Raw genomic sequence first — 24,464 nt, 5'->3', positions numbered from 1 at the left:
TCGGTGACGACCGTGCCTCTGGATCTGTCTCCGGCCCAGTTTCTCCTCCATCATTCCTCCCTTCTGGGGGGACAATATCATAGATCTTTGGCCATGCATATGGTCAACGCGGCCAGACTCTGCCTTCCCGTCCTTTGGGGCTCTTCTCGCCCCCCCTCTGTTCGTGATTGGCTTGTCCGTGTGGGTAAAATGGCAGACATGGAGGAACTAATTGCATCGGCCCTTGACACTCCCACTAAAGTTTCCCACATTTGGGCCTGCTGGATCTATTTCACAACTACTCCTACATACAGGTCTCTTATGGACCATAAGGTCTGACTTGGTCCGGCTTTCCTGCTGATGTTACTTCTTTACAGTAGTTTTTGTGGTAGGCACTGAGACTCTTTTCGACAATGTATCCCTTCCCACGCGACTCTGGCGTTAGCTTAACTCCTATCCCCATACATGATTAACCCCAGATATTGCTGACATTACTCACCCCATATGTTTCCCCCCCCCCCCCACTATTAATTTTTTTTTTTTTTGTCCTTTCCACCCCCATCCCCCCCTTTCTGCTTCTATCATTTTTCTCTCTACCTCCCTTTCTCTCTTTTCTCCTTTCTCTTTTCTTCTCGCCTCTCGCTTTGCTATGCTACCTGGAACACTAGACATGCCATTCTTTCACTCTCCCCACTTCCATCAACGGCTCCTACCGCAACGTATGCCGGTTTTGTAACTCTCCCCATTGTCATAAGTTTTTAACCGAATCCTACGTTCAGGGGCCATGACCACTCTTCCTATCGCTACAGCCCTGCATGGCGAGGCACGAGCGCAGGGAATATTATATGATGCAATTACACCCCATACTATACTATATTGGCTCCGGTTTGTTGCAAGCATAACCTTATTGTAGTCGGGTTTTGTATCATTGCATTATCTGTATTTTCTTGTTTGAGTTACTGCTGTGTCGCTGTAGGTTGTGCCTGCTGTTTTGCTTAGGCACCCTGTACATGTCTTTTGTACCATTATGTTCTTTATTAATAAAGGCTTTCTTTTTGGGAAAAAAAAAAATAAAAAGCACTGACACTGTACTAATGGCACTGGGCAGGAAGAGGTTAACATCTGGGGCGATCAAAGAGTTAACTGTGTGCTGTTTCACTATGTGTGCTGTGTGTGTGTTTCATTGTAAGCACACTGCTTTGTATTGCTCTGCTATGTAGAGATCTGTGTTGTTTATACACAGGTCTCTCACCCATCAGAGATACTCAGCAATCACTGGATGCCGGCGAGTAATCATGTGATTTTGCACACCCATGCTGCCCTGTAGCAGTATTTCTGCTATAGGGTGGCGCGGAAGCGGTTAAGAACACATGCACACCTGCAAAGAGAATACAGCATTGTTCCAATAATCAGAGAAATAAAAGAGGTATCTCCTGCGCCTCCAGATATACTACTAAAATACAGCAGCCAGCACTACGGGTGCCACAATCTAAGCACCCACAATATACAGGGAATGAGAGTAGAAAACAGTGCGGCGCTTCTATACCCTTACAGCCCTAGATGTTAGATATACCAAATACCTAATCACATGTATCTAATGAGTGATAAACTGGTGATAACACACAATAAAGTGACTAAAACACAATAACATGAATAGTGTCCATGTGAAAAATGAAGTCATGCAGGTGTTCACTGCAAATGCCAATCCTCAGACAGGTGGAGTGCCCCCCTCCTCAGTTAGATGGAGTGCCAATCTGCAGACACTACAAGTGCCAATCCTCAGACAGGTGGAGTGCCCCCTCACCTTCCTGCCCAGGCCCCCCAGGACCAATGAGCCTTTGGATATATAATCGATCTATTCCCCTGAGCGTGGATGGATCCCTCTGCTGATGGGTCCCTCAGATGACAGAAATGGGCCTCTCCTCCTCTTAGCTCCTATGCAGATCGTTGGTGGTATCGATAGGTCTCCCTCCCTCACGATCACAAATGAGGAAAGAGAGCTTGCATAGTGTAAAACCACTTTATTTAAACAGATAAAAGTCAAAAACCTACTCACATGCTTCTATGACAAATCAGGCCTTTACACCACTCAGAGGGTGTACTGTATTCGGGACCAGGTGCACCAAGATGGCGCCCGTGCCGGATGTGACGTCAGAACGTTCAGTCGTTTAAGCTCCTCCCCCTGGCGTATCTACGCGTTACGTCACTCACACACGTGACTTCATCAGGATAACGCCCATCCCGGGTGGAGCTTTATTTATCTCATTCACTGGCCAATCAGTAATTCGAGTGGGCTGAGCTTCACCGCCATGATAGTGGAGCTCACCTAGTGTGTATAACCATCGGGGACGTCTAGTGACTAAACGGGCCCGTCCCTCCTAGATATACAGATACCTATTATATCTATTGGGATAATAACTTGTATAACATGTAATAAAATCGTATGCAGGCAGGAACCTGGCATATATGAAGCAGACAAATCGGTAAGAATAAAAAATTATAAGAAAGATTGTTAAAAACTATAAAAATAAAAACATTTTTAAAAGTCATTCTGTACCATCAGGTAAAGTCTATGAAGTAACACCTACCCCTATCATTAGGGTACTAAGATATAAAAAAGGTGTATTACTATAGAGAATACATATATAAAAGGTAAGGATATCTATACCAGTAGTGATTCCTCACTGTGATAATAAAACCATATATCTGCATAATTGTATATATAAACTGAAAAACCCGAAAGGTCATTTGTATACGGTACACCATCATCATGATAACTTAATTAGGCAACATCCTAAGGCCATACCCGCCATATACCTTGGTCATGTTACATACATAGGCTAATAGTACCTAAACATACATCAATAAACCTCAAATGAGCACAGATGGAGAGTACACTAATCATTACTTCAAAAATTACTAATGAAGCAATTTAAGTCAAATTCTACGTTCAGACCTCTCGGGTGTTGGGACCTCATCAAGAAGATCCATTTCGACTCTGCCTGACTAATGGCTCTAATCTTGTTGCTTCCTCTCCAGTGATTGTTAAACTTCTCTATACCCCAAAACTTCAATTTCGTTGGATCGCTTTTATGATGTATAGCGAAATGTTTAGAGACACTATGTTTGGTATGCCCTTTTTTGATGTTCTGCACGTGTTCTCGGATCCTTTTCCACATAGGTCTCTTTGTTCTGCCAATATATTGAAGTCCACACTCGCACTGGAGGCCATATACTACACCTACTGTCTGACAGGATATGAAATCCTTGATAGTATATGTCACTCCTGTTGTTGCCTGGAATTGTTTCCTTCTTGTATTCAAACCCTTTGTCTCCCTACACGCATAGCAGGTCTTGCAGGGATAGAACCCTTTTAGGTCAATAATCGTGGTTCTTAGATTAGTCTGGGGTGGATCAATCACATTCTTTACCAGACATGTTCTAATATTTGGAGCCTTTCTATAGATGAATTTTGGTTTAACAGGTATAACTTTCGTCAGGACTGGGTCTGATTGTAAAATGGACCAGTATTTCGAGATTGATCCACCCCAGACTAATCTAAGAACCACGATTATTGACCTAAAAGGGTTAAAAGGGTTTGGGGTATAGAGAAGTTTAACAATCACTGGAGAGGAAGCAACAAGATTAGAGCCATTAGTCAGGCAGAGTCGAAATGGATCTTCTTGATGAGGTCCCAACACCCGAGAGGTCTGAACGTAGAATTTGACTTAAATTGCTTCATTAGTAATTTTTGAAGTAATGATTAGTGTACTCTCCATCTGTGCTCATTTGAGGTTTATTGATGTATGTTTAGGTACTATTAGCCTATGTATGTAACATGACCAAGGTATATGGCGGGTATGGCCTTAGGATGTTGCCTAATTAAGTTATCATGATGATGGTGTACCGTATACAAATGACCTTTCGGGTTTTTCAGTTTATATATACAATTATGCAGATATATGGTTTTATTATCACAGTGAGGAATCACTACTGGTATAGATATCCTTACCTTTTATATATGTATTCTCTATAGTAATACACCTTTTTTATATCTTAGTACCCTAATGATAGGGGTAGGTGTTACTTCATAGACTTTACCTGATGGTACAGAATGACTTTTAAAAATGTTTTTATTTTTATAGTTTTTAACAATCTTTCTTATAATTTTTTATTCTTACCGATTTGTCTGCTTCATATATGCCAGGTTCCTGCCTGCATACGATTTTATTACATGTTATACAAGTTATTATCCCAATAGATATAATAGGTATCTGTATATCTAGGAGGGACGGGCCCGTTTAGTCACTAGACGTCCCCGATGGTTATACACACTAGGTGAGCTCCACTATCATGGCGGTGAAGCTCAGCCCACTCGAATTACTGATTGGCCAGTGAATGAGATAAATAAAGCTCCACCCGGGATGGGCGTTATCCTGATGAAGTCACGTGTGTGAGTGACGTAACGCGTAGATACGCCAGGGGGAGGAGCTTAAACGACTGAACGTTCTGACGTCACATCCGGCGCGGGCGCCATCTTGGTGCACCTGGTCCCGAATACAGTACACCCTCTGAGTGGTGTAATGGCCTGATTTGTCATAGAAGCATGTGAGTAGGTTTTTGACTTTTATCTGTTTAAATAAAGTGGTTTTACACTATGCAGGCTCTCTTTCCTCATTTGTGATCGTGAGGGAGGGAGACCTATCGATACCACCAACGATCTGCATAGGAGCTAAGAGGAGGAGAGGCCCATTTCTGTCATCTGAGGGACCCATCAGCAGAGGGATCCATCCACGCTCAGGGGAATAGATCGATTATATATCCAAAGGCTCATTGGTCCTGGGGGGCCTGGGCAGGAAGGTGAGGGGGCACTCCACCTGTCTGAGGATTGGCACTTGTAGTGTCTGCAGATTGGCACTCCATCTAACTGAGGAGGGGGGCACTCCACCTGTCTGAGGATTGGCATTTGCAGTGAACACCTGCATGACTTCATTTTTCACATGGACACTATTCATGTTATTGTGTTTTAGTCACTTTATTGTGTGTTATCACCAGTTTATCACTCATTAGATACATGTGATTAGGTATTTGGTATATCTAACATCTAGGGCTGTAAGGGTATAGAAGCGCCGCACTGTTTTCTACTCTCATTCCCTGAGCATTGTTCCAATGCAATTGGCTGTGAGGCCAGAATGACAGCGGAGGGCTGGGCTGGGGTACAAAAAAAAATAAAAATGGCATTTGTGAATGTAGGGTGGGGGGTGCATTAAAAGACACAATGTTCCTTTTGGGAGTAAAAGTCTAACTAAAACCAGATCTAAAAATCTTATGAACAGGCAGGGTATTTTTAGCAGAAGAGACAGGCTAGGGGGTTGATGTACTAAAGGTAAATAGGTTGTGCACTGCAAGTGCAGTTGCTCTTGATCTGAGGGGAACATGCAAGGAAAGTTTAAAAACAGGATTTTTGCTTGAAAATTGTTGAATGAAAGAAATCAGCAGAGCTTCGCCTCATTTCAGAGCTTCCCCTCAGAGATAAAGCTACTGCAATTGCAGTGCACAGCCTATTTACCTTTAGTAAATCAACCCCAATGCCTGTTCTGCAATGAAATAAACCTACCTTATCTGCTTGAAGTTATTTCTACAATCTACAATGAGCTGCACACATGCAGGAGTTATGTCATCCTGTGCTGGCAATCAGGGTGGCCAAGGAACAGCAGCCACTAAGAAGATGCTGGCACTAACGAAGGACCTCGCAGATGGATGACTGTTGAACAGAAGGTAAGTATCTGCGGCTTTAGTTCCATTTTAGGTTTCATTATACAATCATTTGTATTTAAAATTATCTATTCTTATATAATACAAAAACATATACTACATAAAAATAAGATTTATGGCTAGATACAGTACAAATAATTGTTCCCAAATATATCATTATTTCAGCTCATCAAAATTAATATTACTTTTTTTGAATCTGCAGTTATGATCAGCAGTGCATTGAAACTAATCCTATTTATGGCAACCTGAATCAGCCAGTTCTTGGTAAGTGAATAGGAGTTTGATTCATTTCATACAAATGTGATAGACAAATGGCAGGCTTTATAAAAAGTGCAGGGACTAACAAGATATGATACTGTAGATTATAGATAGGTTCTTCTAGTTTCACAAAGATATAGATAAAATCCTGTATTTTCCTGATGCAAAGAATAAATATCAACTCATTATACAGCTGCAAAAAGTTTTGAGAGTGACACAAATATTAATTTTCACAAAATATGCTGCTTCAATGTTTTTAGATTTTTTTGTCAGATGTTACTATGGTATACTGATGTATAATTGCAAGCATTTCATAAGTGTCAAAGGCTTTTATTGACAATCACATTAAGTTTATGCAAAGAGTCAATATTTGCCGTGTTGAACCTTCTTTTTCAAGACCTCTGCAAATCGCCCTGGCATGCTGTCAATCAACATTTGTGCCACATCCTGACTGATGGCAGCCGATTCTTGTATAATCAATGCTTGGAGTTTGTCAGAATTTGTGGGGGCTTTTATTGTTCACCCACCTCTTGAGGATTGACCACAAGTTCTCAATGGCATTAAGGCCTGGGGAGTTTTCTGGCCATGTACAAAATTTCAATGTTTTGTTCCCCAAGCCACTTAGTTATTACTTTTGCCTTATGGCAAGGTGCTCCATCATGCTGGAAACGGCATTGTTCGTCACCAAACTGTTATTGGATAGTTGGGAGAAGTTGCTCTTGGGGGATGTTTTTCTAGCATTCTTTATTCTTGGCTGTGTTCTTAGGTTGCTTCTCAGCCAAAGGAGTGGGCTTACTCACAATTTTGTCTAACACATAAATGGTCTTAAGATGCTTTACTGTTGATATGAAACAGGACTGATGGTAGCGTTCACCTTTTCTTCTCAAGACAAGGTTTTTTCCTGATGTCCCAAACAATTGGAAAGGAGATTAGTCAGAGAAAATGACTTTACCCCAGTCCTCAGTAGTCCAATCCCTGTACCTTTTGCAGAATATCAGTCTGTCCCTGATGTTTTTCCTGGAGAGAAGTACCTTTTTTGCTGCCCTTCTTGACACCAGGCCATTCTCCAAAAGTCTTTGCCTCACTGTACTTTCAGATGTACTCACATCTGTGTGCTGCCATTCTTGAACAAGCTCTGCACTGGTGGTGCCCCGATGCCGCAGCTGAATCAACTTTAGTAGATGGTCTTGGCGCTTGCTGGACTTTCTTGGGTGCCCTAAAGCCTTCTTCACAACAATTGAACCTCTCGCCTTGATGATCTGATAAATGGTTGATTTAGGTGCAGTCTTCGTTGCAGAAATATCCTTGCCTGTGAATCCCTTTCTGTGCAAAGCAATGATGACTGCACGTTTTTCCCTTGCAGGTAATCAAAGTTAACAGAGGAAGAACAATGATTTCAAGCACCACCCTCCTGTTAAAGCTCAAAGTCTGTTGTTCTTACTCAATCAGCATGACAGAGTGACCTCCAGCCTTTTCCTCGTCAACACTGACACCTGTGTTAACGAGAGAATCATGGACATGACGTCAGCTGGTCTTTTTATGGCATAGCTGAAAATTAACATTTGTGTCATTCTCAAAACCTTTGGCCAGGGCTGTAGAATCTACTGCATCTCCATCCAGACTATCCATTATGGCTACTGGTCTAGCAATGAACACAGATTGACAGATGTTTTAAGATGTAAGCTCCAAAAAACTTCCTGTTCACTCACACTCATCAAGGTCTATGAAAAAGTCAAGGCAGATTGCTATGTTTTACTATACTATTTGTGAGTTCTTCTAACTTTATACAGCTATTGTTATAAACACCTAGATTTTAAGACCAAATTACGTATTTTTTTTACACTGACAATTTTTGTTGCTTTAAATTTCAAAGGGTCAAATGAATAAATTTTAATATCTCTTCCAATGCCTACATCTCCAATGCAGAACTGACAATGGGAAATTGCTGGCTGAAGTTTTTTCAGAAATCAACACTTCTGACAGTGTAGATCTCCTGGTCTCCAGCTGAGCTCAGTGGTTCTTCCTGCTGACTGCTAAATCAGTACAGAACACACTAAGGGACTATTCGTATATGCCACATTATTAGGTACACCTTGCTAGTGCCAATAAAATATCCCTCGAACCAGTACAACACCAGTCTGAACTGTTGATACAAGGCAGGATGGAACCAAGCTTTCATGTTTTTTACACCAAATTCTGCATCTAGCATCTGAATGTCGCAGCTGAAAATTGAGACTCCTCAGACCAGGCAACGTTTTTCCAATTTTATGTTGTCCAATTTTAGTGGGCCTGTGCGAATTGTAGCCTCTGTTTCCTGTTCTTACCTGAAAGGAGTGGCACCCGGTGTGGTCTTCTGCTGCCGTAGCCCATCTGCTTTAATGTTCAACATGTTGTGCATTCAAAGATGGTATTCTGCATACCTTGGTTATGACAAGTGGTTATTTGAGTTACTGCTACCTTTCTATCATCTCGAACCAGTCTGGCCATTATCCTTTGACCTTTGACATCGACAAGGCATTTTCATCCACATAACTGCCGCTCACTGGATATTTTCTCTTTTTTGGACCATTCTCTGTAAACCCTAGAGAAGGTTGTGCATGAAAATCCCAGTAGATCAGAAGTTTTTGAAATACTCAGACCAGTCTGACCATGGCATGGTTGTTGGTGCCAGACAAAGTAATTTAACTCCCCTTTCTTCCCCATTCTGATGCTCAGTTTGAACTTCAACAAATTCACCACGTCTTGATGCCTAAATGCATTGAGTTGCTGCTATGTGATTGGCTGATTAGCAATTTGTGTTACCAAGCAATTGAAAAGGTGCACCTAATAAAGTGGCTGGTGAGTGTATATGTATCATGGTACACATGCGTGTTACTGTGTTTACTTAACAAGCTTTATTGCACGGGTATACAGTATAAGAATTGCACTGCAGTACTAATAATAAGGAGCAGCAACCCAATGTACACACACTGTATGAGTACAGCTAAATGTACATGAAGTTGACAAGACTAATCATCTTAATTTGCCTAATACGTTTATTCCTAAAATTTTTAGTTCCATCTTGTAGTCATAACAGGGTGTTCTTCTGATTGAGATATTTTAGGAAAACACAGCATTATGGTTGCTAGATGAAGCTGAGGATCATAGGGAAAAATTCTATTAGAAAAAATGGACAGAAAATTTGTAATGGCTAGATGAGTGTTTGTGATGTTCATCCAGCAATTTTTTTATATACAGTTGTGACCAAAATTATTCAACCCCCAATGCTGTAAAGGGGTTTAGGGACTATAGTGTACATTTGGAATTGTATTCAGAATCAAATCCTACAAGGACGTTGTAACTACCCAAATGCAACTAAAATGACATCAATTGTTTATGTAATACAGTAGTAAATGGTTCTTATGTGGTTTCTTCATTGCCACAATTATTCAACCCCTTAAAGACTACCACTCTGAAGAACAGAGGTTCATACAGGTGCTTTCCATCAGGTATTGAAAACACCTGTGGATGTCACCGAGCAGCAATCAAGCATAATAAGCACCAATTAGGCAGCTTTAAAATGACTGTGATACTCAGCTCCTTCTAGACATTTACTGGTGTGGTTACAAACATGGTGAAGGCAAGAGAATGGTCCAGGAAGACAAGAGAAGAGGTGATTTCTCTTCACAGGAAGGGCAATGGCTATAAGAAGATTGCAAAGATGTTAAACATACCAAGAGACACCTTAGGAAGCATCATTCGCAAATTCAAGGCAAAGGGCACTGTTGAAACGCTACCTGGTCGTGGCAGAAAGAAGATGCTGACTTCGACTGCTGTGCGCTACCTGAAGCGTAGAGTGGAGAGAAGTCCCCGTGTGACTGCTGAGGAACTGAGAAAAGATTTGTCAGATGTGGGTACAGAAGTTTCAGCCCAGACAATAAGACGCACACTGCGTAATGAAGGCCTCCGTGCCAGAACTCCCAGGCGTACCCCCTTGCTGTCTCCAAAGAATAAGAAGAGTCGACTGCAGTATGCCAAAAGCCATGTGGACAAACCACAAAAGTTGTGGGATAGTGTTCTGTGGACTGATGAAACAAAATTAGAACTGTTTGGGCCCATGGATCAACGCTATGTTTGGAGGAGGAAGAACAAGGCCTATGATGAAAAGAACACCTTGCCTACTGTGAAGCATGGTGGAGGGTCAATCATGCTTTGGGGCTGTTTTGCTTCTGCAGGTACAGGGAAGCTTCAGCGTGTGCAAGGTACCATGAATTCTCTTCAGTACCAGGAGATATTGGATGGAAACGTGATGCAGTCCGTCACACACCTGAGGCTTGGGAGACGTTGGACCTTTCAACAGGACAATGATCCCAAGCATACCTCCAAGTCCACTAGAGCATGGTTGCAGAGGAAAGGCTGGAACATTTTGGAGTGGCCATCGCAGTCACCAGACTTAAATCCGATTGAGAACCTCTGGTGGGACTTAAAGAAAGCAGTTGCAGTGCGCAAGCCTAAGAATGTGACTGAACTGGAGGCCTTTGCCCATGAAGAATGGGCGAAGATACCCGTAGATCGCTGCAAGACACTTGTGTCAAGCTATGCTTCACGTTTAAAAGCTGTTATAACTGTAAAAGGATGCTGTACTAAGTACTAAGATTGAATGTCACTTGGGGGTTGAATAAAACTGATAATGCTGTGAGCACAGAAAAGACATTTGTGGTTATTTCATTATAACTGTTATGTTATATTTGTCTGACCTACAAGTGCCTCTTTAATGTAAATGTAAGCAAGATGACTGAATGATCAAAAGCAATGTCAAACTGGCCAAAACACTCAATTTCAGTGGGGGTTGAATAATTTTGGTCACAACTGTATAGTCTCTATTGTGTTAAAGGGTTCCTGGGAATATCTCAAACTCAAGTTTGAACTACAGCTGTTGTATATAAGCTACCTTGTGCTGAGCAGAAAACAGAAAATTATTGTGTGAAACATAATGACATTTAAAGTATGCATTTTCTTTTAATTTTAGATTCTACAGATGAATGTTGCTATGAACCAATGGCAACTGCGCATGCAAGAAACAGGGAGGAAGATCGGGTACGGTTTTTACAGCTTTCTTGATTTTTTTCCTCATGCTTTCATATGAAAATGGTCAGGCAAGAAAGATAGAGAATTCCATGCTTTTAAAAGTATATGTATAAATGTGCATGCACCCAGTGCAAAAATACTCGCTGGAAATGACTGTAGCCAAAGAATCTAACTTGTATATCAGTTTATGTGTCTTACACAGACCTACAGTTTGTCCCAGTATGCATATTAAAATTCAGTTTTTGCTATCCAAGAGACCATAATGAGAAGATATTTGTAGACATGTGCAATTAATTTCACTACAAATCGAAATTGATACAAAATGTTTGTTATTCTCAGTTCACAATAGTAACCAATTCAATTAATTCATTCAACTTTCTCTGTGCAGCATCCCCCCCAGCCCCCTAATGTTCATCTAAGCATTTTCTCAATCATTTGACACTGCATCTAGAGCTATATCAGAATCTTCCTCCATCCTAGCATCTTTCACCAACAATCCCAAGAAAACACCATTAAAAATCTCATTGTTTTTGCTCCAACCTAAAAGATATTCTACACATGGTTGTCAATTGCTCATGCACTCAGATGTTGCTTCTAAAGTCATAGCAGCTATTAATTATGCTGTTATGCAGTTGACTGTTGAGGAATGACTCAGAAGCAAGTTAAGAAATAACTACTGCATGCAGGTGCTGCTTTAAATTTAATAATTCCCAATTAATTATTGCTGGTTGTTTGAGTGTTGATTAGGCATGAGCCAAACATATCTGGGTTTGGTTCAAGCTGGGTTTGGCAAACTTTACTAAAGTTCATGTGCCTGGCAAGAAGTTGTCAAAAATTTTCATGGGGGTTTGGAATGCCCTCTTAAACATGTCCCCAAAAAATTCTCTTTGGCTGGGAGCAGCAATTTTAATAATGCTTTAAGTGAAATAAAATGCAAAAATCCTTTAAATAACATAACTGGGGAATGCCCTTACCCTACCTATAAAGTGGCACATCTCTATGATATATACAACTTGCTACAGCAAAACTGACATAAAAAATGCACTTTAAATCACTAGCAAATGACAGCTCCTGGACTCTTTAGTTTGTAAACACCTTCCTTACCCCAGACACCACTAAACTACTCGTACACTCCCTGATTATCTCACGCCTCGACTACTGCAACTCCCTCCTCACCGGCCTACCCCAGTGCAGGCTCTCCCCGCTTCAGACCATCCTGAACTCAGCAGCTAGACTCATCCACCTCACCAACCACTCCACATCTGCCACCCCCCTCTGCCTATCCCTCCACTGGCTCCCTATCGCCTAACGCATCAAATTCAAACTACTCACTCTGACCTACAAAGCCATTCACAACACTGCCCCTAACTACCTCACCAACCTGATTCCCAGGTACCACCCTACCCGTACCCTTTGCTCTTCACAGGACCTCCTTCTATCTTGCTCCCTGGTCTCCTCCTCCCACGCACGTCTGCAAGACTTCTCCAGGTCCTCCCCCATCCTCTGCAACTCACTACCCCAATCCATCAGACTGTCACCTTCCCTCCTCACCTTCAGGGGCTCCCTGAAAACCCACCTCTTCAGGGAAGCCAACCCCACCCTCACCTAACAGCCGTTCTCCTTCATTCCTCCTACCACTCCATCCCCACAGCCACTTCCTCCTGTACCACTACCCCCTCCCTCCTAGACTGTAAGCTCGAAAGAGTAGGGCCCTCTAACCCCTCATGTGCTGTTTGTAGTTGCTGTACTGTTTCATGTATTGTCCTCCCCTCTATTGTACAGCGCTGAGCAAACCCTTTGGCGCTATATAAACTCGATGTAATAATAATAAACAAAGTGGCTAGGGATTCCCTATATCTATACCAGACCCATATCACAGAGGAGAGTGTAGTATAGAAGTTATTAGGGACCTCAGACAAATAAAAAAAAAAGCATGTGGTCCCCCCTATTAAATGCATACCAGACCCTTAACCTGTAACTGTATTCGTTTACAAAGATGAGACAAACCCTTTAACACTGACAGAGGTGCTTAAAATGATCAGATTGATTTATTTATGTAAAACTGTATTTAAATCTGCTAGTACATCTAACACTCCTCTACCCCCAGACTGACAGAGCTGCTGTCCAAATCTGCCCCTGTACTCATTCCTCCTGAGTTGTGTCTTACTAATACAAGTGTGTTACTGGCCAGATCACCAGGTAAAAACAGAGGGCAAAAAGCCTAAAAAACAAAACTAATGCAGCCACCACTTCTAATGATTGGTGAGCTGCAATATATTACGTTTTTAGTTTTAGGTTTATTACCACTTTAAATATACTAATAAAAAGTATTACATTATATCTGTTTGGTAATTTAAAAAAAGAAAGTTAGCGATTGTGCTAGAAGTCCACACCTGAGCATAGCAGGAACTCTCATTCCCGCTCATGCATTTTTCAAGCATTTCTGCTCCTTGCAGATAGGGCAGCCTATTCAATTGAATGGGCTGCCCTACACATGACAAACCAACCAAAGAAGCTCCATAACTTTTTTTGGAGGGAAACATAACACGTTTTTTCACAATGCATTTTAGTGCATTTTTGTAGCACGTTTGCAGAGCAACAAAATGCGCAGAAAAATGCACGACTGCTACCTTCGCTTGGGGTGCCATTAACCCCAATGGTAATGCAATTAATGCAACGCAATTAATTAACGCAATTAATGGCAACGCAAGTGTGGCTTGCATGTGTACCTCATTGTTATGGAACTAACAAGAGGTTTTCTGTAGTCCTCTTTTTCTGGAGTGACAACACATCTCCTCTAGTAAGAGGAGTTAGTAACAAATACTACAGTGTGAAGTCCAAACATTAGTATGAAATTAGTTACTCTAAAAAAAATATAACAAGAAAGGTAATTGGTTTTTTTTTCTTTTTTTTCTAGCTGGAAGCTGAGGAACAGACATGCTATGCTTCACTAGACCTTAGTCCCAAAAGGCCTGGGAAAAAGCGAAGAAAGAAACCAAAACAAATTAGCCATCAGACTGTGGAAGACAGGCCAGCTAGCAGAAATGGCAAACTATTGTCTAGATCCAGCATATACCTGAACAGTGAACAGCTTACGGCGGAATGCCGAGCTGAAGAGGATTTGATCCATGATGACCCTGTCAGAATTTACCACTTATTACGAAAGACGAGAGACAACATGGCTATTGAAGATGAGAATCAAGATGACTGGCCAGACAAAGAGATACAATAATTTGTGACTTACTGAGTGAAACTCTGTATTCTAAACAGGTGAATCACAGAAGTTTAAAGTGCATACTACTACATTCAATCCCAGCTATACAGTGTGAACTGAAGTTATGTCACACAAAAGTGTCTCCCATTGGCAATCAATCACATTTCCTTGTTTATTCTAAGCCCTGTTACTGGCAACCTTACACCAATACCATTGTTTTTAAAACTTGCCCAACAGATCAACATTCTATGACCCTCTAAAAACTATTTCTGTCTTTTGTTTGCTAAAGTGTTGCATGAAAGTGCAGTCCAATTTATTTTTAATGACTTTTCAACTGAAAACCGTGACTTGTAGGCATATTCGCTAAGTTTTAATTCAAACAGAACAATAATAGATTGGTATTTATTGCAACCACTTATTGACTATCACTGTTCACATTTTCTAATATGAAAAAACATACCATAGAACTGTGTTATTAATGAAAATCATTGCAATTTGTATTTTATCTAAAGAATATTATATCAGACATCTTAGGGATGGAGAGTTTTACCACCTCCTAACATTCTTCCTGCGAGCTCTCCCCTTGGCAGGCATATAAATGATTGGGTATGTGCTGCTATCCCCACAATAATTCTTCTAACCATACTAAACTTGGCTCCAATGTCCACATTCATCTCCTGCACATGCTTCATTGCTCTAAGCAGCCCCAGTTTACTGACAACTTGCAATATTCAGAAGAATGGGTTTAATTTGTTGAATGCTCTCAAACACATCAGCTAAAGTCTCTCATTGGTTCAATCTTTAGCCACTCTCCCATAAGTCTGATAACCATATTATCAGATGCTAACCCACACCAACTGCACACCGTGGTTAAAGGACACCAACAACCCATAAACTTGCATATTGGTTCACATGCTATTGAGATTTGCAACATGGACATTGAGATGGGCAACATGGCCGGATCTAGCGTGGGTGCTGTGGAGGGCTGCACCCCCCCCCCCAGGTTTCTGTTGTGCACCCCCTGGCTGACGGCCGATGGCCGAGTATTATCCCCCATTCCCACACTCGGCAGGCCCGGGACATGAGTGCACAGCCTAGTGCAGTGATCTGTGTTCAGGAGCGAGGCTGTTCTGTGCTGTCTCTCTCCTGTCAGTGCAGCGCTCCTCCACACAGCACAGCACACACACACAGGATCGCTAACTTGGACTGCACACAGTTTAATTGCCTGCGCCCTGCACACATTTCCTGCTGCTGGGACTTGGAGGAGGCAGGGTGCAGGTAAACTGTGTACAGTCCAGATTATCGTGTGTGCTTGTGTGTGTGTGTGTTTAGGAGGGGGGGCTGTGTGAAAAAAATTTGTTTGAGATTAGAGGTGGAGGGATTAGTGACTATTTGCACTGGGGGGGATATTTGCTAGGAGGGGGGATTGGAGGGGAATATTTACAAGGAGGAGGGATTGGGGGTGGGGGGGTGATATGTGGAAGGAGGGGAAATTGGAGGGAAATGTGTAAGGAGGAAGGATTGGGGGGGACATGTTCAAAGAGGAAGGACTGGGGGGATACGTGCAAGGAGGAGGAATTATGGGAAATATGTGCAAGGAGGAGAGATTGGGGGATATGTTCAAGGAGGAGACATTGGGGAGGACATGTGTAAAGAGGAAGGATTGGAGGGGACATGTGCAAGGAGGAAGGATTGGGATGATACGTGCAAGGAGGAGGAATTAGGGGGGATACGTGCAAGGAGGAGGAATTAGGGGGACATATGCAAGGAAGAAGGATTGGGGGACATGTGCAATGAAGGATTGGGGGGAAACGTGCAAGGAGGAGGAATTAGGGGGGATATGTGCAAGAAGGGGGGATTAGAGGAGATATGTGCAAGGTGGAGGGATTAAGGGGGATATGTGCAAGAAGGGGGGATTAGAGGAGATATGTTTAAGGTGGAGGGATTAAGGGGGGATATGTGTAAGGAGGAAGGATTCGGGGGGGCCTGTTCAAGAAGGAAGGACTGTGGAAATATGTGCAAGGAGGAGGAATTAGGGGAAATATGTGCAAGGAGGAGAGATTGGGGGATATGTGCAAGGAAGAGACATTGGGGGGGACATGTGTAAAGAGGAAGGATTGGGGGAGACATGTGCAAGGAGGAAGGATTGGGATGATATGTGCAAGGAGGAGGGATTAGGGGGACATGTGCAATGAAGGATTGGGGGGATACGTGCAAGGAGGAGGAATAAGGGGGGATACGTGCAAGAAGGGGGGATTAGAGGAGATATGTGCAAGGTGCAGGGATTAAGGGGGGATACGTGCAAGAAGGGGGGATTAGAGGAGATATGTGCAAGGTGGAGGGGTTAAGGGGGGATATGTGCAAGGAGGAAGGATTCGGGGGAGCATGTTCAAGAAGGAAGGACTGGGGAAATATATGCAAGGAGGAGGAATTAGGGGGGATACATGCAAGGAGCAGGAATAAGTGGGGATACGTGGAAGGAGGGGGGATTAGAGGGGATATGTGCAAGGAGGAAGGATTGGGGGGGACATGTTCAAAGAAGGACTGAGGGGATACGTGCAAGGAGGAGGAATTAGGGGGGATACGTGCAAGGAGGGGGAATTAGAGGGGATATGTGCAACGTGGAGGGATTAAGGGGGATATGTGCAAGGAGGAAGGATTGGGGGAGACATGTTCAAGGGCGAAGAACTGGGGGGATACGTGCAAGGAGGAGGAATAAGGCGGATACATGGAAGGAGGGGGGATTAGAAGGGATATGTGCAAGGTAGAGGGATTAAGGGGAGATATGTGCAAGGAGGAAGGACTGGGGGGGGACATGTTCAAGAAGGAGGGATTAGGGAAGATATGTGCAAGGAGGAGGGATTAGGGAAGATATGTGCAAGGAGGAGGCATTTGGGGGGACATGTGCAAGGAGGAAGGATTGGGGGGGATACGTGCAATGAGGAGGAATAAGGGGGGATACGTGGAAGGAGGAGGGATTAGAAGGGATATGTGCAAGGTGGGGGGATTAAGGGGGATATGTGCAAGGAGGAAGGATTGGGGGGGATACGTGCAAGGAGGAGGAATAAGGGGGGATACGTGGAAGGAGGAGGGATTAGAAGGGATATGTGCAAGGTGGGGGGATTAAGGGGGATATGTGCAAGGAGGAAGGATTGGGGGAGACATGTTTAAGGAGGAGGGATTAGGGAAGATATGTGCAAGGAGGAGGCATTGGGGGGGACATGTACAAGGAGGAAGGATTGGGAGGATACGTGCAAGGAGGAGTAATTAGGGGGGTACGTGCAAGGAGGAGGAATTAGGGTAGATATGTGCAAGGAGGAGGTGTGACAGGACGCGGTGTCCAACCCCCGCCCTTCTCATCAACTCGTGACCGAAGGACCAGCCGATCTTGCACCGCGCTGTCACTTGCGTAACAATGCCACTCTCAGCTGCGCCCTGCACAAATATTTTCCAGCTCGCGGGACTACAATCTATGTGCTAGCAGCCTGAAAGCAATTGTTACTGGGTCACGTTAATTACACAATTAACCCTTCACACTGCCACCACCACCTTTTTACAGAGAAGAAGGAAACTCACAAATCTTAGCAGTAACATTGATATCAGCGTAAGCATCTGTAATATACACTGTCACCACAGACAGATATATTCAGAGGATTATCACATACAGTAGCACTCTTCAAGAGACAGGGATTCTTTAGTTTGCATTAAAAGCTTTAGAGACAGTTTCAACACTTTTCAAAATAGGGTTTATTACTAAAAAGGTCAAAATGGTGCAATTAAAATATTTACAGAAAAAAGATGTTATAAAGATATAAAGAGAGCAATAAAACAACAGAAAAATAAAAGAAAGGAGTTCAGAAGGCAGAATACTTGCAATGTCCTTGGTTTGAGCAGAGTCCAATTGTCCAAACAAAAAGGTTGTCTTGGCCCTCAAGTCCGTTAGATGTTTCCTGATTGATGTTAAATAAGAGCTGTCTTCTCCAGGCCTGTCAGTCTTTTTCTATCATATTAAAGGGGTGTTGCCTGAGAACAAATTATTAATCATCCAGTTTGGGGATGGGTGTTAGGAAGTAACCAAGGTTATGACCAAGTCGCCTTCCAATTTTATACTAAGGTTGATAACCTCCAATAGGTACAGGTATCATCCTAGCAACTGGCTGATTAATATTCAGAATTATATTTAAAATGCTGGGATACTAAACACAGCGAACCCTTGTCACCCAGGAGGAAAGAGACTGCTTCTTCTCTCTATAGGTGCTAATATATTCATGTATGGCCTTATTTGACTTATATGAAAATGATCTATCCAAATATATACCAAATATTAATGTGCCCAGTTCTTGCTGAACTTTATGAATTGTATGAAAAATGTCTCATGTGGAATGTATGTTTTATGGCATGCTCTAGCCCTGATGGCCTAACAGGTCATGACTGACTGAGTTATTGTGTTACGCTCGAGCAGAGTAAAGTGGTTTTCAAAGCAGACCCCTTGAACCAGACTAATTAGTGGTTTACAGCCCTGGAGCTCATCTATCTGTGTTTAAGATAAGAGGCCCTTTTGATCTCTGTTCAACTTACAGCTATACATTCCATTCAAAAGGGAGGACAGTAGAGACAACATGGCTGAGACCTAACAAGATGGCTGTCACGTACAGCGTCCATTTCTCTATTGCACACAATCGTCACAGGAGCGATTGGGGGGACATGTACAAGGAGAAAGGATTGGGGGGGACATGTGCAAGGAGAAAGAATTGGGGGGGATACGTGCAAGGAAGAGGAATTAGGGAGGATATATGCAAGGAGGGGGGATATGTGCAAGGAGGAGGGATTAGGGGGCAAATGTGCAAGGAAGGGGGTTGGGTGGGAGTCACTTTGGGTGGGGGGCCCATGGAACACAGCTCACTTTGGAAAGGTGGGGAGACCCCTGTTTCAGCTCCCCATATCCCTCTTATGTGTAAATCACCCTGTGCCTGTTAGGGGGTACAGGGTGATCTGTCCTAATATTGGGGTGGGGGGTTGTGGATTGTTTAATGCCATGTGGTTGCATCCCATTGTTCTGTTGTGTCTTGCTTGGGAGCAAACTGTTATGGGATGTATGTGTTTATGTGTATTGGCTTGGTGGGGGCTGTTTCTAGCAGCCCTCCTGATGGGACTGTCTGTTAGTGTGTCTCTTGTTACTAAAGGTAGATTGCCCCGCCCTGTGTCATTATGCAGGAAGGGGGGGGTTGTTCCCTTGAATGTACATATCTTGTATCTGTGGTAAAATAAAGGAGTCTATTTCCTGGTTTTACTTCAAGACTGGTGTTGTTTAGTCTTGTATGGTCTGCTGTGGTGTCTGTGGTCGGTGTTCGGACGGGGAAGCGGTAGTCTAACGGAAGTACCCAAGTGCAGTCGTGGTCCGGTTTAGTTACAGGAGGAATTTGTGCAATGAGGAGGGATTAGGGGAAATATGGGCAAGGAGGAAGGATTCGGGGGGATATGTGCAAGGAGGAGGAATTTGGGGGATTCATGCAAGGAGGAGGAATTAGGGGGATAAGTGCAAGGAGGAGGCATTGGGGGGGACATATGCAAGGAGGAAGGATTGGGGGGACATGTGCAAGGAGGCGGAATTATGTGGGATACGTGCATTGAGGAGGGATTAGGGGATATATGTGCAAGGAGGAAATAGGGGGGACATGTGCAAGGAGGAGGAATTAGGGGGAACATGTGCAAGGAGGAAGGATTGGGGGGACATGTGCAAGGATGAAGGATTGGGGGGATATGTGCAAGGAGGAGGAATTAGGGGGAACATGTGCAAGGAGGAAGGATTGGGGGGGCATGTGCAAAGCTAGCTACATACTGTGCAGATGGATGCTGTGTCTGTAAGAGAATCTGATCTCATCTATGTGCTGTGTGGGGTGGAGGAGATCTGAGCACCTAAGCTGTTTGTAGTGTGGAGAAGGGAGGAGACCTGCTGAGTGCTGTCCCAGCAGTGACCCTGTCCTCTTTTCTGCCAACCAATGTCTTATGCCCTACTGACTTCTGTCCTCTGAACTGCTGACCTGACAACCCATTTTCTCCACCCTGCTGACCCTGTCCTCTGCCCTGCTGGCCCCCTGTACACTGCCCTACTGACCTCACATCCTCTGCCCCCCCGAGATTTTTTACTGCACCCCTACATCAGACAGTGAAGATCTGGCCCTGATTGTCAACATCTTCCCAGACTCAAGTCCATCATTATTCATTGACTGGCAAACACACTCCAGACTTACAAGCACCTGCAATCTACTTGCTGAGGAATGCCAATAAAGCTAACTTCGTACCTCTGCGTGAGTGGTGCAATACATTTTATATGCATTACTAATAATCCTTACGGAAAGTGCTTTTGAAAACTACAGGCAAAACTCGAAAAACTTGAATATCGTGCAAAAGTTCATTTATTTCAGTATTGCAAATTAAAAGGGGAAATATATGAGATAGACTCATTACATGCAAAGCAAGATAGTTCAAGCCGTGATTTGTCATAATTGTGATGATTATGGTTTACAGCTCATGAAAACCCCAAATCCACAATCTCAGAAAATTAGCATTATTCAGTATTTAAATTTTAAAATCTTTTGAAAGCAATAGATGGTGCTATTTTCCATTCAGCATTTCCCTTCACTGCTTCAATATATCATTTCTGAGTAATGATTGTCCACCAGAGGGAGCTCTGTGTAATTCTTGACATTACGTATGGAGAGGGAGATCTGCTCTTCCATATGTATATATAAAGTATAGATAACTATGTGCGCCTATACCCCTGATGACGTTATGTATGATGAAATGCGTAGGGAGAAATAGAACGTCATCTTGGCTTCTGGCTGGGTCAGGGTTTTACATACAGCAGGATCCTGGGTTATAAATGTTTACTTATCTTGTACTTTGATACCTTTGTGCAAATGTAAGTTTTCTACTTTTCATTTAATAAAGTCTGATATGCGGTTTTACACTATAGGGAGTGCCTAACCTTGTTATAGTTTTGCATGCCATAAACGTATGTTAAGCCAGTGTTCTGGAGATTAATACTGAAATTTTATAGATAGGCAACTCTTATTAGTAATTTGGAACCACTAATCAATATGAGAATAAGTACTGTAGTAGGGAACAAACACAAAAAGATCTAATAGCTGAGAGCAGAGCAAGCTTTGAAAGATCTTTGTGGGATTGAGCTGCCTTCCAGTCCTGATCTATGTGGATGTCCTTTGCCTTACCCTTAAGCACATTTGACCACTCAGTAACTGAGGGTCACTGAGAAGTGATAAGCAGCCTGTGGGAGCATACTAGTGAGGAGTGGCATTCAACTTGTTCATGTGTGGCACTGACTTCCTGAGACTTGGAGATGCTTGAAGGACTTTTAACCATTTAGGTGCCATTATATTAGTGTTGTCACTATTTGCACAAGCACTTTCATTGTTTTATGCGATTCTCAGTTTGTGTACATTTTGTATCACAGTTATCACATATCTAATTAGGCATAGCTGTTCCACAGATTTTTGCACATGAAATTCCTGTTTTTTATGTATTAATGATACAATACTTGGTTACACTTACACAGTGTATAATTATCCATTTGACAGAGAGGTGTAACTAGAACGTCTAAGGCTCCTATGCAAGAAATCATGAAGGGTTTCCATCCAAGCCCAAGGCCCTTTACTATGGTCCCTTGGCAGGACCCTTTCACATATTCTGCAGCGGACCCCCTTCCTACGGTCTTGGGTAGGGTTGCCACCTTTTTTTAAAGCCAAACCGGAACATGTTAGCAGCGTATGGCAATTTTTCTTTTGCAGTATACACTATAAATATATTTTATAATTAAATAACATTTCTAATCATATGAATTTAATCACAAGAGTCCCCCTTACATTAAGTCCACAGAGTTCCCCTTTACATCTGAACTCGCTGAGTTCCCTGACTCGGCAGACTCTGATATAAGGAAGAATCTGGGGACTATAATTTAGGGGGAACACTGAGAACTCTGATGTACAGACGGAACTTTGATGTAAGGGGAAATGCTGCACTTTGGTAACATGGGCCCCCACTTACATCAGAGTTCCCAGCATTCCCCTTTAATCAGGGTTCCCAGAGCCCGCCTTGCGACAGAGTCTGCAGAGTTCTCCCTTACATCAGAGTCTGCAGAGCTCTAGAAAATAAAGGGGAACTCTGATGCATGGGGTGCTGTGGGAAACCTGATTTAACATCTTCCCACCTGCACTATAGCTAAAGGATGGCTACAGCGTGGGCTTCCAGTTCTGGGAAGATGTCCATGGACATCCACCCAGAACCCTGCCTCCCATGTGCCCCCTGGGGTGCGCATTTGACTCTCTCCTGTGGACATAGCTGATCACAGATCATGGTAAAGGGCTAATCACCACAACCCTTTACCATGTGATCAGCTAATCTCGTTAACAGACCTACCCGTTATCGGCAGTCCTTTCCTGCTATGCTGTGTCTGTGTGAGGAAAGGAGAGCTGTTAACTGGCAAGACTGTCAGCACATTGTTTACATTGATAATCAAGGCACTGATCATCAGTGCCCTGATTATCAGTACAGCCCCATCAGTGTTGCCTATCTGTGATCATCAATGCCGCCTGTCAGTGCCTACTCAGCAGGAAACAAATTCAGCTGCTGGGCTTCACGCTTTCCATGGTGCGCACACAGGAGAGGAGTGGGAGGAGAAAGAGCAGATCCTCTCTCTCTCCTCACCCATCAGTGCAAGGGAGGAGGGAGGGGGAACTGTCAGTGCAGGCTGTATGAGTGAGATGCTCTCTGCTCAGAGCCCTGCGGCAAGACTGGCATCCATAATGGGGATCCTTCAAAAAGGACTTTTTTTTTTTTTACTCCAGAGCAAGCTCCAGAAATTTTTTTTAAATTTTTCATATACATGTAAACAATCTAAATTTTTGGCAATAAAATTACTTTATATTGTATATTTTCTGAAAGCAGAGATCCTGTAGAATAAAAAGATGCAACATTTTGTCACATATTTGCTCAAATGTTTATTAATTGAATTTTTTTAGGAAAAATAGAAAAATTAATTTTAGTGTAATACACACAATAGAATACCTATTTTTGGTTAAAATATAAAAGATGAGGTTGGATCGAGTAAATAGAAACCAAGCATTCCATGTCTTAAAATTGCATGTGTCCTTGCTATCGCCAAAAACTACGGTGCCCAAAAATCCCCATAAGTGATGCTTTAAAACCGTTTACAGCTCATCAGTTTAGAGTTAACTAGGAGCTCTTCTGCTAGAATTATTGTTCCCACTATGATGTTCACAGGAATATGTCACACGTGTGGCGAGACCACAGTTTACACCCTGGGCTTGGGTTTGCACAGGTGTGCAGGGCACCAGGGATTGTGGCGTTTTTAAAAATATTTTCACCACTTCCATTTGACATCACTTCCAGTTTCACTGCATATAAGATTGAAGCATGGATTTGCCTCGGTCTCACAGTGCTCTCTCTGCCCTAGCCAGTGTGTTCCCGGGCTCCGGTAAGAGCCGAGATCCCAGAAATCACGGGAGGGAGGGCTGCTGGCAAGAGGGGGGCACCTCCCCGTGGGCTTTGTGAAAGTGACCGGCAGCTATGGAGCTGCCACATAATTTTCACTTTCAAGCCAGCTGAACAAAAAAAATACACAAGCTGATGGCTTCTACTACAGCCATCAGCTTGTGATTAAATATTCACTCTTTGGACATACATAGTAACTCCAAACATCTGAACAAGGGTATAGTATAGGTATACTGGGCAAATAGGACTGACTTTAATAAGGTTAACAGCAAAATTGGGGAGTCAGACAGGTCCTGGACTTGGATTGGAAAATCAGAAGTTTTTATTGTCAGAGCAACACTCTGGCCTGAGCTGGTCTTTGCTAGGATCTTGGTCTGCCTATCCTTATCCACACATTGCCATGTGCAGCATTTGGTTGTCTTGTAGGGGTGTAATATGCCCCTTTCACAGGTCCCGGGTCAGACACCCTGCAGCGGTTCTCATTTGTGTTACACCAATGTTTTCATACCAATTATCAAGCTGGGTTGTAAGTACTTTTTTATTAACCAACGATAACAGCAGAAATAGCATGGACCTATGCCTTTATTATAATATAACGAATATAAACTTTTTATGCCATTTTGTAGCTTACAGACAATAT

At 42.9% G+C, this 24,464-nt stretch overlaps 1 protein-coding gene across 1 annotated transcript in view; it reads left to right on the top strand.

Annotated features, from left to right (window-relative positions):
• TRAT1 (T cell receptor associated transmembrane adaptor 1) overlaps nt 1-14,707 on the top strand; it is a 37,839-nt gene extending 23,132 nt beyond the window's left edge. Inside the window, exons 3-5 of the mRNA XM_089692225.1 lie at nt 5,957-6,018; nt 11,021-11,088; nt 13,997-14,707. Coding sequence (XP_089548351.1) covers nt 5,957-6,018; nt 11,021-11,088; nt 13,997-14,311 — 445 coding nt within the window. The 3' untranslated portion in view covers nt 14,312-14,707. The remainder of the gene's footprint in view (nt 1-5,956; nt 6,019-11,020; nt 11,089-13,996) is intronic.
• Nucleotides 14,708-24,464: the final 9,757 nt, after the last annotated feature.

This window comes from Staurois parvus, unplaced genomic scaffold, assembly GCF_062004578.1.
Source record: "Staurois parvus isolate SC_StPar_1 unplaced genomic scaffold, SC_StPar_1.0 ptg000580l, whole genome shotgun sequence".
NCBI lineage: Eukaryota > Metazoa > Chordata > Amphibia > Anura > Ranidae > Staurois > Staurois parvus.
The sequence above is the reverse complement of the archived record's forward strand: the minus strand, read 5'-3'. Positions and strand labels throughout refer to the sequence as shown.